General features: G+C 45.8%; 1 protein-coding gene across 1 annotated transcript in view; it reads left to right on the top strand.

Moving 5' to 3' along the window:
- The first annotated feature begins 4,438 nt into the window (after positions 1 to 4,438).
- The window catches only part of phlpp1 (PH domain and leucine rich repeat protein phosphatase 1), a 36,271-nt gene continuing 26,386 nt past the window's right edge, over positions 4,439 to 14,323 (top strand). The window contains exon 1 of the mRNA XM_068748886.1: positions 4,439 to 5,987. Within this exon, the coding sequence (XP_068604987.1) occupies positions 4,439 to 5,987 (1,549 nt within the window). The remainder of the gene's footprint in view (positions 5,988 to 14,323) is intronic.

Raw genomic sequence — 14,323 nt, 5'->3', positions numbered from 1 at the left:
GCCATGTCTTCTGAAATGCCTTTTCAAGTTACACGCAGCTGAGTCGGTCGGTACGCTCCATGATGCAGCCGCCCACTACTCCAACTGTAGTAGCACATAATGACTGATTCCCACAGCCCCCCTCTACGGACTCCAACGACACTCCTCCTCTCCCTGAGCTCTCAGGGAGGACCCGGCGAGTTTCTGTTTGCGATTAATCAACACTTTCACCAACACCAATGGACTTATCTCAGTGGGACAACTTTTAATCCTCCTCCTTTATTATGCTGTCGATCCTGACTGGTTTAGTCCGGATATAGGTTGTTCTGTGCAGGAATGTAGGCTCACTACGCTGACGGGCGATCCGGCTTTCCTTCACCTGCTTGGGACTTTTTGCCAAGACGGAGAAGGAGTTGAGAGGTCGACAATTAGAATCATGTGCAATATTTTTTTTCCTCTGCTTTTCCTGCGCGATAGCGCCATCTAGAGGTGCTTTTGTGTCATCACGAGGCTGTCGAGACCCTTTTCCCCTTCTATGTGCAATTCTCACTGTACTGACAATGGTTGACATCTTATTTCTTAACTGTGAATTTAAGAGTTTGGGCAAAACGCCTGCACGCTCTCCAAGTGTACATTTTGTTTATACTGAAGGGAAATTTAGAGGCGATTTATGCTTGACCAAGTTTCATTTTGTGTCACGTTCTTGTATTACTGTAAAAATTGCAAGGTGGAAAATATATTCTTCTCCAAATGTGTTTTAATTATTTATTATTTCGAGATGGAGGCACTTCTTAAATGAATATTTTACGTGTTTTCAACCCAACTCGATCGCTGGCTCACCTTGTTTTCTCTGACGGTGTGTTTGCCACGGTACATTTAATCTTTTTACATAATGTCATTATTGTATTTTACACTTTACTTTTATACTCATAAGATTTTAAATGAGCAATATCAGAATTATGTGTAGAGAAAAGCTTAAACGACACGTGCACTTCCCACCGTCTGAGCGTTGGCGCCGCACTTCTCTTAAACGGCTTTGATGGCGGACCTGATTTGATGAACAAAACTTAAATGCAATGATGTACTCTCAATTTTGGAACACAAGTACAGAGTTTTGTGAATTCATTGAGTTAGGTTTTTTTTATTTGTTAAACTTATTTTTGGCTGATGAGAGTCTGGTTTTATAATGATTGCTGTTTGAGATCAGGAATCGGATGTATAAAATTGTTGGATTTCTGATCTGTGGCCATTTTATTTCTTCCTTATAAATGCACCAGTGTTCCAATACTCATGAGGTTTATTTGTACACAGAATGTTTTTTTAAAAATAATTTTTACTGCATTAATTTTAAAGCTGCAATATAACATTCTCATTTGCCAGACAAAAGAAAAGCAGTTGAGTTTAAAGGCTGTCAGCCACATAATATAATGCATTAGTCTACAAAGGAAAATGTGTTGGCCCTTATTTTCAAGCTCTTGATCAGACAAATGAAAATTATTTAGCATTTTGGTGTTTTTTATGTGAAGTAAGACAGTTTTTGTTGAATTTTGGAGCAGTGTCTCTACTGAATCTGTGCACAGGCCAGATCACACTGCTCCTTATTAAAAATAATGTCATTGAGTCATTTAAATTCAGTGGCTTTGAAATATGGAGTCTTTTTGTGATTAAGCCAGCTTCTGTATATGATTTCAAGAATCATGCCATAATTTTATGTTTTCAGCTTTTGGTTTAGATCAATAGAGCATATATAGTAAAGGGATCACACAAAAACCGCTGCACACACATTTCAGCTCTAAGACACACATGTGAGCCACAGGGCAATGAATTGATTCTTTTCACATGTCGTTGGAGCAACTGGCTGCATTTGAAGGTTTTTATTTGAAGTGTTTTAAAGGCAGAATGCCATGTAAAGGATGCATCGTGCCAATTAAATCTCATTCTGAATGCATTAGAATTGTTTGATTTTCTGCATGCGTTTTACTGATGCACATATTTTAGACATTTATCAGAGGGGACTTTTTTTAATTGGAAGTGAAACTCGTTAGTTTAAATGATAATATTCTCAGGTATTCCCAATGAGGCTTGCTGCAAATGACATTTATAAATCTCACCCATTGGAAACGTAAAATATATGATTCAGCAAAAAGGTTAGTTTAACACAAAAATAGACCTTGCTAAATTTGACCCTTTATTGTCCCAACTTTAAGAATAGGTTCAAAGTGTTTCTAGACTGTCAACTAGGGATGGGACGAACAACACTGGCGCGTCAGCACTGTGTCGAGTGCGCAAGCGTGAAACCCCGGATTGGTGCGCGTATCGCTTTAACAAAAACCCACGTGACCGATACAGAAGTTGTGTCGTCCGGATGTGCCGCGCCTACTTGTGTTTAAAAGGAAACAAACTGTATCGACATGTTGCGTGTTCGTTGGATGGAGATTACATTGTTTGCTGTCGTCTACTGGATTTCCCGCTTGGCTCCCATTCATGGATCGTTCTCGGAAATGTGTGAATGAATCCATTTTTAGTGTGTTATTTCATATGATTGGTTAACAAAATACTATATAAACATTTTAACTCTGAATTTTATTACATACGAATTTGCTATAATTTACATGCATTTACACAAACAAGCAACATTTGAACCCTTCACATGAAGAACTTCACTCAGCAAACAAGTGGAGAAAATTATATTATACAAAGATGGTCATAGTTTAAGTGAGAGATTAGCAATTGAATAAAGATTAAATATTATTTCACAGGCTAATGTTGGGGTTACAACATGCAAGGTTTTCCATCTTTTTTCCATTTTGTTTACCTGCAATGATTTTAGATCTACAGCAGAGGTCACTGTTGAGTGACCAACAGAGTGTCAATACATATATAAACTGAAAACTCTAAAAGTAGCTTATATGAACTGAATTAGGGTGTTTTACAGATGATTATGTACAGAAAAATGTACATGTAAACGTGTGCATCGTTTTTGAGGATGAACGTGAACCTATCCTCGGATCATTTGATCGCTCCTAAGTGATTGCCTACCTCGGTTGGAACTGGGATGTAAAAATGGGATTTGTTTGAGTTTCTGGAGCCCTGACATTTAATTGTTACACCATGATAAATCCAAAATCTCACACAAAAACTGAGGCCGACCAGAATGTGGCATCGCAGCTTAAAGATTGGGTGAGAAATAAGATTTACAGGACTCCATCCATCCATTTTCGGGCACAGCAGTCTTTATATGTTTTGTGTCTTGGCATTTGTAAAAGTGTAATGCTATGGTGTTAAAAAAAAAGTACACTAAGTGTAATCAGATAATCTTATTAAAGATTTCACATGTGAAAGCACGAAATCAGTAAGTGGTGACAGTCTATTGTTATGTTTTTGGCAACACTTAGAGGTGATGCTGGGAAAACTATTATATTAAATAAATGTCACATTCACATCAGAGACACATAAACAGTGAGCACTGAGGAACAATGAACGCGCCCAGCTGTCTGCAACTACAGGAGTTCAATAAAGTTGGCAAGATTTAAGTTAGTCGCCAAATACAATCCCGTCTTCGCAGCATCACTACTAGTCAGTGGTTAAAGTTAGTGACTTCCTGTTTTCTGCTGGTTAAAATACAGCGTCAGATCTTTCAAACAAGCCCCTGATTGTCTTTGTGTGCAAAGAACTCGTGTTAATAACCCCGTGCGTAAAGTAGTGAAATGTCCAACACGCGCGATCAAGCGTTGCGCTCTGATCCACTAGGTGGCAGGAAACACACGATAATAAGAGACCGCCGAGCGCCGAGGCCTCGTGAAAATGAAATGGCGTCCTGAGGAGGTGGCGCTCAAGTGATTTGCCGAGTCACCACTCGTCGACAATAAACCTTTTCACCTAAATAAGCCGATCCGTCATCCTGGATGGAGCTTGGTGTGACGCACCACGGCTGGACATTTCCTCTGGTGATTCCAGCACTGACAGCTGATAAGTTTCGTGCGCTATTTGAGTGATTAAGAGGGGGGGGGGGTTCCTCCGTGCGCTTTCGCGCTTGCGCGTGAAGATAACAGCGCGGCAGAGATAGGACGGCGAACTTCTGGAGCGGCGCGCCGAACGTTTTACAGGACCGGCATTTGCGTGGGAGGTCGGCTGACGTTCGTTTCGTATTCTCGTGCTGTATTTTTCGTCTGAACGGGACGCGCAACAGTAACGTCTCCGCCCCGCCCGCCCACAACCTCCCGCCAGCGAATCGAGTCGGGGGGGGGGGGATGTGTTTTCTGGAGCAGCGAAGGAGACTCCGGCAGGAGAAGGAAGGCGTGGAGTGAATGACTACCGGCGGACCGCGTCGTCAACACCGCCCGATCGGCGGACGTTCACCACGACGGGCGCGCAGTCCAGCTCTTAGATGTAGAGGCTGTCGGCGGATCCGAGCGCGCACCGTTATTTATTTCGCGTGGGGCACTTTTCATTGGCAGCGATGGAAAGTGAGCAGGATGGAGGCGCAAGCAAGTTGATGAAGAAGAAGCAGCAGCAGCCCAGCGGACCGTCTGCCGCCCGGGGGGCTCCGACGGACGACGGCCGCGGACACTCGGCACCCCCCCGCGTCGATGCAAGAAACCGGAATAGCCTGTCTCATTCCAGCTCCACGGTAGGATCGAGCGCGTCAAAGAGAATCGCGGCGTCTAATGGCCGGGGCTCGTCCAGCAACTCCAGCGCGCTCCTGTTGCGGCGGAGGCGCTTGAAGAGGAACCTCTCAGCCGCGGCCGCCGCCTCCGCTGTCACCGCCAAAATGAATCCGGCCTTGTCCACCGCGTCTCTGCACACCCGGAGTCTGGATAGGAAGACTCTCCTGAAGCACCGGCAGACCGCGCAGCTGCAGCCCGTCGACCGTGAGTGGGTGAGAGCAGACCTCCACCGGGGATCCATCCACGTCCACGACAGACTGACGCCCTCGTGTCCCAGGCCGGTTCTTTGTACTATGGACACCACGGCCGGCGAGGTGGCGCTCCGTCTGAGTCAGATCTGCAGCAAGTCCGGCTCTGTCATGCGTATTTTTAGTCAAGGTAGTCCCAAGACTGACCAGAACGGAAACTGCAACGTGAAGCATGACTACAGCGATGACCGGTCAAAGGTCAACGAGAGCTCGGGTGTAAAATGCAACCGCCTCTCGCCCCTGGAATCCACGGAGTCGAGGGGACGTCCGAGTGACCGGTTGAGACTGCTGCTGGTGGAGAACGCAGACGCCAGGCAAGAGCAACAGGACGCAGAGGGGAAACTTTTCAGCCCGGATTCAGAGTTGCACGACGACGTGGACACCCCGAACGACGACGACGGCGACGATGACGACATGGAGCACAGGAACGGCGTGGACAGCTACGGCTTAAATTCTGGCTCTGACGTGGAGAGCAGTGCGTTCGATGACCTGAGCTCCGGGGCCCAGCTCAGCGAGCACCGGGATTCCCTCAGCGACGACATGGTCCTGGGCACGGAGGCGTCCATCCTCGGTGCCGCCGAGGGCCACGACCTGTACGGCAGCTCCTCGGATGAACTGGAGCTCGACTGCCCCGCGTCGGGTACGGGCGCGGGCCCCGTCGCCCAGCATCGCACCAACGGAATGGGTGCCGCCTCCCCCGGCTATGAGCAGTGCAACATGGAACACTTGAACAACATGGGCCCCGATGGCAGACCCGGCCCACACGGCCTGGGGGGCGTGCCGCCCAGCAGTAGTTGCGGCTCGTTGTCGAGAGCCTGTTCGACAGGTGATACACCCGACATCCGAGACCCAGACTGCGGCCAAAGGGTTCTAAAGTCCGAGCTGACGGCGGAACTCGGCGGGGAGTCCTGTGATCCCGGCCCGATGCTGTATGTCCAGCTGCACGGAGAGGCGGTCAGGAGGCTTAGCCCTGATGAAAGGCCTCTGCAGATCCAGAGTGACTTTCTCTTTAAGCTTGGATTTAAGGACCCTTGGAGAGTCCAGGAGGAAGGACTGGACACAGAAATCGGCTCCTTGTTGCGTTTCTATGCAGGTGAGTTGTGTGATCCGGTTCCCTTCATGATCAGGCGTCTGCTCCTCAGAGTGCCGCGTGAGGCCTTGCACTGTGGAGGACGGCACATGTAGGACCTTGTTGTGATCCGTGTGTGTGTGTGTTGATTATAGTCAACTGGACTTGTAGCAAAAGGCCTTTCACCTCTCTTCCAAAGAGGCTCCTTCATTCCTGAGCTCTTTCGGATGAGAGATCTGGCTGACTGAGAATCCCCACGGGCGTCCATCGCTGTCACGTCTGCAGCGGTTTGTCAACCCTCGTCACAGATGCGTTCATGCCGGCTTGTGTTGACGTGGTACTAATGGAGCAAAGCAAGAATGCATTTCCTTTTATTTCAAACAACAAGGTCGTGCTTGTTTCTCAGTTTGAGTGCCGACCGAGATCTTGGCGCAGATATTCAGTGGCACAAATCCGGTGTTGTGGATCGTTGCGTGACTCGTGAGGACGGGCCCGGATGTTCCTGTTATTGCTGCCACACGTCTGTGAATGTTGTTAGACGATCAACGGCTTTACCAATAGCTGCAGCGGGAGGTTAATGACAATGTGCTAATGGAAATTAATATTCTGTTCTAAATTCTATGCATGCTTCCAAGTGGAGCGTTCATGGTGACATCACAGTGATGTTATACAGCTGGCCTTAGTGATTTGTCTGAAATATTGAGGTCTGTTTTTTTATTTTCTTCTGCCCTGAACTGTCTTTTTTGGACCGTGGCAGCACACTCTGCTCCTGTGGCATCGTCATAAATCCATCACCACAACTTATGGTGCTCAGACATTGGGGGGGGGGGGGGGCTTTCCGGCTTTTGCCCCATTATCATCCTGATGAAAAGGCTGAATGCCTTTGTGGTTGGATGGAGAGGAGGGGTGGGAACAGTATGGCCGGGAGGACCATAAATCCTCTCTGTGGAGCCAGTGAGTTCTGGTCATTGAGATGCTGCACGGTGCTTCTCCCTTTGGCATCCAGCTCGGCTACTGTCACACGAACTCACTGCCTGCCAAGTTGGGCTAACGTGCTCCTCCAAGGCTCAGGAAGCCCCTTTACTTCACCGCACCGCTGGTCTCCACCATTGCTGTGGCTGCTGGGGGATAAACCTGTTTGTTGGCTCTGAGATATGGACGAGGGAGGCGCTAACACACACTTGAGCTTCCTGTCCCAAAAGGCTGTTGAACTCGAGGCCACTTGTCACCAAGCTGAAAATGGCCGCATGAGGCCCGGGTTTCCGGTCACATGCTCCTCGTGACCCGTCGTATCCTTGAATACCGGCTCGCTTGAGGTGAAACGCGCTTGGGCTCATGTGCGCCGATGTGCATTTCGGAGGAGGGGCTAAAGAACGGATGACTCTTACACGTGCTTGTGCGGTCAGCTGGGCTCAGCCGGCAACAGCAGCTGCCGGGGCAAAAGTACCCCTGATGCCCTCAGGGCGGCGCGTCAGCATCCCATGTGAGACAGCTTAACCGTGGTCACCTGAGTGCTCGATGCACCCGACAACCTCCCCCCCCCCCCCCCCTCCACACACACACACACACACAAAACCAATAATACCAGTCATCCTGGCTGGAGGCTGCATTGAAAGCCTAATTCTCATTCCGCCAAACATGCCTTCACTGTCAGGAGAAAGCCGAAGCTCTGGTGTCTGACCTATGATGAAGGCATGTGAGGAATGTGTGCTGGCTCGTTTAGAACGCCGTGTCTGCCTATGAGGAAGCGTGTGTGTGGTGCTGAGGGCCGGCCATGCTTGTCCTTCCCAGATAGGGCACACAGTGGCTAGTTTCATCTGACATGCTTGGCTGACTCTCAGGCGTACGGCGGCCACAGCTGTAGACCTCAGATTTACTGAGGAACGTTTTGTCTGCACACAGAGTGGCCTAAACTCTATGCTGTTCGTCACTCAGTAAGAGCACTGTTCAAAGTCAACGCTACGTGGATATTAGCTTTATGAGCAACCAACAAGCTTGTGCTGTGTCTTGGGTAAGAGCAGCAGATGAGGCATTTACTTAACGTGATTAGAGCTGGTGAAAGGCCGCCGGCGCACCTCTCCAGGTCTCTGAGACGTTGCAGAGGCCAGTTTGACTTTGGAGGGTTCAGGTCGTGATTCGACCGCACAGATTCGGCAGCAGTGGCCAGATGAGGGAACTGCCATTGCCCTGAATGAAGCGCACACACAGGCATGCACATTTACTGAAGGCTGCCTAGATCAGAAGGCCTTCTTTGGCAGGCTGACGAGTGATCCGTTCAGAGCTGCCAACGCAGGAGCCGCTCGTCATGCCGATCCAGCTTTATTAAACTTTTGAGTACGAGGAAAAGGAGTTGAAATGAAATGCAACATAGAAAACAGCATTCTCGGGGCTTAGTGGCTTCTTCTTCCTGTAAATAGTAACTTGAATTCCCTGTTCAGGTAAAAACCAATATTGGGTTCAGGTCAGTGTTTCTTCACTTAAAGGCTTTCTGCTCTGGAGCACAGCAGATCCTCAGCCTGGCAAGTAAATGCGGCTGCCCCCTGCCTGGATGACACTGCCCTGACTAGAGGTAGGTGTGCAGACTTGCTTAGGACAGGAAATGGAACAGGGTTTCCCAGAAGCCGAGGGATCCAGAGTTCTTAAACAAACCAAAGTGTAGCATGCTAAATTATTTAGATTCATTAGGCTCCTCAGCTTTACAAACACTCACTTGAGCGTTCTCACCACATTTGACTGAGGTATTTGAAACCCAAGTTTCCTAAAAAACCCAGTAATTATCATTTGAATTGGAAGCAAGACGTGCAATTTAGAACGTGACACCATTATTGTCCAATCACATTGTATAAATGTGCCACGGTTTACAGTACATATGATCTTTACATTTTTTTTTATTGTGAACCTCGAGTTTGAACGCTATAAGTTGCCATGTAATAAAAGCACGGCTCGCTACGGACCGATTAATGGATGCGGCCAGACTCTCGCTGATATCATGTCCTATGTTCCGTGCAGCTGCGAGATTTGTAACATTCTAAGATGCTGGTTCAGTCGCACCGAAAGCACCGAGGAATCGTTACCGCTCTGGCCTACCTCAGACCCTCGCTGAGGAAGCGGCAGCTGCTGACATGAAGACTTAAAGACTCTGCAAGGTTTAAAGGCTTAATGAAGCCCTCAGCTTTCTCCAACAGGCTGTGGCAGCTATTAAGCAGAAACCAAGTCTCTCTGTCCCGTCTGTGACGTCCATCTCTGTACAGTCAGCATGCCAGATTGCTCTCACACTCACACTCGCATCGCTAAGGAAACAAATTTAAAGAGAGGAGGATAGCTGCAGTCAGCAGATCCAGTCGTCGTTTTTTTATGTTCAGCCACTAATTATCTATTTAAATACAAGGAGTCTCTCCTGTTGGTGTTTTCCTGAATCAATTTGGACATGCTGCACCATGATTTGTGACTTGATCGTGGAAGGAAAGCCATGCGTTTATCTTTTGCCTTTACAAATTAGGGTCAGTTATTGCTGCCAAAAAATATAAATCATGGTGTTAAGATAAGCGACGACGCGTCAAAGAACCTGATGCCTAATTTACATCAGACTTTTTCAAGTACAGGATACTCCCATTGCTTGTTACTGATTTGAGTTTTTCTTCTTCACTTCTGGATAAAGTGTATGGAGAGATTTCACCGGAGCATTTTGGTGGAAAATCGATGAAGATGATGAGCAAGAGCTGAAATAAACTAAACCGCTTTGTGGACGAGGAAAAAGTTAAAATCAGATGGACGTTCGCTGATTCAGAAATATGTGCGAGATGATTGGTGGTGCATAAGAAAGGCATTTTTACGATGTTCTGAGGTGGATCCCTCCAAATTGGCAGAGCAGAAGAACACATTAAACATGCAAGTGCATGCACGCATGCATGTGTGCATGCATACAAATAGAGTTTGGCTCATGTAGTCCACATCTCCATGAGGCGATAGTTGACATTACTGCCTCAGCAAGTTTAGTGACTATAAAAGTAAAGCAATGCTAACTGAAAGCTAGCAGACGCCCAGCAGTGAACGTCAAACGAATGCATTTGTAGTGTCAAGACGGCAACCAATGCACACTCAAAAAGCTCTTGTGTCATGTAAGACAGCTTTACTTACATACTTAATGTATAGTAATATTAGTTATGTCAAGCACACAATGAGATTACATTGACTTTGCATACGGCGTTGGCTAGAATATGGCCATTGGCCGCTGTAGGAGCCAATTTCCATAAAAATAATTCAAAACAACAGTCTAATAGACAGGGATAACTAATAGACATGGCAGCACACTGTTAAATGTGTGAAACATGGCTTCAGTTGCAGGAACTACAGTATCTCCATCCTTTCTGACATCCATGACCGGCCGTGGCAGCTAATGGTCTTTCTAAATGGCATTGCTGAGCCATTATGTAATTTTATAATCAGATTTCACACGTTCCGGAGCTCCTATCCGATTTGCTTGCGTCTGTGTGCGTGCGCAGAGGTTTTTGCATTCATCGGTTTGTGTGCTCGGCGCTCAAAGAACCGCTGCGCGTATTTCAAGTCTCCCTCACGTGCAAGCTACACGTGGAGTAGTGGTTTTATAGAGGAGATGGATGTAGCATCAAGTTCAGTGTCGCGGTATCTCAAATGGTTGGCTCCAGACGGCGAGAGGACGGTGGTGTCGGCTTGTAGCAGTTAAAGCCGGGGGAACTGTGTTCTAATATAGATTGCCTTCTTGGCTGACATCCTCCGGCCCGCCTCTCGAGCCAACCCCCCCTTCCATGATCGATCCTCCTCCCTCTTCTCTCGTTATCTTTCCTCACATCTCCTCCTTCCTCACACCATCTGACAGTTTCTATTTATCTTCCCATATCTCTTTATCTCCCCACCCCCATCTTATTATTATACCCCGCCACGAACAAAGTGAGATGAGGGATAAAGGACCAGGTTCCGTCTCATCCGTCCTTTCCTCCGTCAGGCGGAGTATGACTATAAAACATCGTTTAATATTTCCTTTATGAAACTTTCAGGAGGCAGTAACTGAGTACTGAAGTTGTGTAGTCATCTCCAGTTTTCTATCTCTGTGATTACAAATTTAAAATATTTCAGAAAATCTAATGCACATCCCATGCACAAAGAAGTTGATGTTTGTCAATTTGTGAATTTTAGACGTTTATTTATTCAGCTTAATGTGGAAAATTGGAAAGAATTTCAAATAATTGGGATAGCTAATTCATTTAAAGTAACAGTTGTCTTCAATGAAATGCGCTTGTGATGGGAGGTCCTGAGTATTTCATGCGTGTTGCTTTATCACTCTGCAAATTGCTGGCCACCCTTCTAACTGTCTCTTAAATAGTCCATGCATAATGCGCTTGAATATTTTTTTTTCTTGTCTGGCCGTGCGATTGCTTTGATGTTCAGATCGCACCACGTGAAAATTAGCAGAAAAAACAAACAGGCTTGTCGAAGAATTGTGCTAAATTTAAGCAGAACAATGTCTTGCTGTCTGTCTGTGTGCACATTTCTGAGGGGGGGGGGGTTGGCCGAGACTGCCTTCTGGGAGCAGCCCGGGCCCTCGGCTATCTGTCAAGCTGCACACACCGAATGCTCCCCAGAAACCTCTGCGAGTGTTGCAGGGTAGTTGGTGTTCTCCACAAGAAACGACGATGACGAGTTTCACTGCTCAGTGGGGCCACGGGGTGGCTGACTGTCCCTGAACAGAACATCGGTCCTTGCGCCGATTGCATGCATGAGGGGGGATTAGAGGCAGGTCAGCAGGGGCTCACTATCCGGAGCTTTGATCTGCAGCAGCCCGGCCTAATACCAGTCAACATCTGCAGCCCTCAGCATTAAGAGGCCCAAAAATTCCGATTAGGGAACACACAGCCTGCTTGCCTGCTAGTGGTCAGTACAGAACTGTGTCAACTCCTGGGTGGGAGGTCTTTAAATACCACTGCTTTAGTCTTGTTCTCACTAATTAGTTTTAAAAAGTGTTATTTAGGTTAAAATTTCAAACTCCAATTTCTGAGGATTTCATTTTTTTTTTCTCATGAGGTCATTACAAAGGGATAGAAGTTATAGGCTTTATGGCAGCTTCGTTCATTGGGTAGTTTGTTTTACCGATGAAAAGGAGTACTGTACAAATTCCGAGTATTACCAAACGGTGCCCCAGTCTTTGTTTGTGTCATCCTGAGACGGCTAGATAAGTCGTGTTTGGGTGGAGCTCAGCTCGTTCCTGCGGGCTCTGCTCTGACAGAAAAGAGAGGCTGAGTTGTTGATTTGAAATGACCTAGTTTAATAGTTGCTTCTCTCAAAAAATGCTGAAGCACAAGAATGATACTTCCTCATTGGCAAACGTTTTTAAGAGAGGCTTTAATAAGTGGCAGGACACAGCCTCAGGTCCTTCTGACTGAGGCCCTCAGAATTAGTAACTTCTGTAATGAGTCAGAATTTTGAACAATGTCTATTTTTTCCCCTAGCAGCTTTAAGGACCCATTAGTTAATATAAGAGATGAGCATACGAAAAGTTTCATGGAAGAAAAACATCAAGCACTGTTCAAAACTGCAACTAAACCAATCTTCATCTTCCTCTGGATATTTTTCTACCAGATTAGAGCATCAATGTCAGGAGATATATGTTAGTCTCAATAACTATTTAATGTCGACACAGAGTGATAGAAACAACCCTGGTATGTTGACCTGGAAGGCTTATCTGCTTTCTGATAATGCGCCAGAGAAAACTTTAGTGCAGTCGGTGCAATTTACACGGGTCATAACCACAAGTGGGATAGGGGATTGATTATAAGCAAGTTATAACGCATGAAATGGCTCATTTAGAATGAGCAGATTTTCCTGTCCGGATAATCCTTTTTTCTTTTTTTGCCTTTTCATGCACCACATACACATGTAAAGTCTAACAGTGTGAAGTAGACCTATGGCGGCGGTGTACTGATAGAGCTGGAAGACAGTCAGGTCATACTCTTGTCTAGGATAAGGTTGTAAACGCCGCGGTGTAAGCTCACTGCTGCTTTAAGGGTATCGTTAACTGCAGCAGTCATTCTGCAAGTATGCTCTCAAATCCTTGCATTTATCTGCCATGTACCAAAAAAAACCAGGCAGACCAAATCTGCAACTATCTGGTGAACAACAAAAAAGCATTCAGCAGCTTAGGAGACACTTAATTCCTTCAGGAGTTGGCAGAGAGCAAAACAGAACTAGAACAAGAATAAATATTGGACTTCACCTAGTTCCCAGAAATGTGACTCATATGTTTTAATGAATGTTAATATTGCTCCAGATGCATAAATAAAACATGCTTTGGTAAAAATGCCAGCATGCAATTTGGTGTAAATACTGTAGATTGTTCTTTACTGACAATCATTTTTTTTGGATTTTAAAGCATATAGTGGCCATTACTGAATAAAATGATTTTGCTTTGCTGTGACAAATTCTGTAAAGTGATCCTATGTTTTGACTGTCGAATCTTAATCTGCTAAAAATGTGTTCAGGAAAAACAACCATCAGAAAATTATAGTGAAGATAAAAACAGGGCCTCTCTGTGTTGCGTAAATGGAAATGGTCAGCTAGAACTGATGAGTACTACATACGCGTACCACCATTGTGTCAGGAGTCGTTCCGCATCATCAAACATCGACATTTCTTTGCTGGATTGTTATAATGAATTGCATTCAATTGCAAAGTCGCTCTCCTAATAAATTACTTCCCCAGATTTGTGGAAGACTTATTTGGTGAGGGCCTTGGGAATCCTCCAGCAAGAACTTTTTTACAGTATTCCATTAAAAATGCACAATTTACATAATTGTCTTTATTATTATTATTGTATCTCTGTATGAGAATGTCATAAAAAAGCAAAACTCTAAAATCTTAATGAGGAAAAAAAAAAACGTGTGCTTGGGAAAAACTCCAAAAATTAGATGTGGAAAAATTCATTTAATTGTGATGCCCTCCATTGATTTTACATCCATTCTGCTTAGGCAGAGCCTAGAGTGGCTTGGCTGCAGGCCTGAACCATAAAATAGTCGGGAATGCCCTGAATGAAATGAATAAGTCCAGTTTTCCGTGCAGAGAAATCCAGAGGAGATATCACTGAATGTGCATATCTCGGTCACTGACAGTCTGGGTTTCTCTTGCTTTTAGCTTTACAGTTTGATAGTCGCCCAATTACCAGGCGTTCTCTGCCCACGTCTTTCACGTCTACGTGGTTTTCTCGTGCACCATTATTATTTGCCAGCTATTCTTAATTCGTCTCAAGCTCTTTCTGATTTGTGTTGCAATTTCTGAAACATATTTGTTCATTTGTTTCAGCCACTGCCCAGTCTGTTTCTAACTCACTGGCT

This window comes from Brachionichthys hirsutus, chromosome 15 (assembly GCF_040956055.1).
Source record: "Brachionichthys hirsutus isolate HB-005 chromosome 15, CSIRO-AGI_Bhir_v1, whole genome shotgun sequence".
NCBI classification, from domain to species: domain Eukaryota; kingdom Metazoa; phylum Chordata; class Actinopteri; order Lophiiformes; family Brachionichthyidae; genus Brachionichthys; species Brachionichthys hirsutus.
This window is presented reverse-complemented; position numbering and strand designations above follow the sequence as displayed.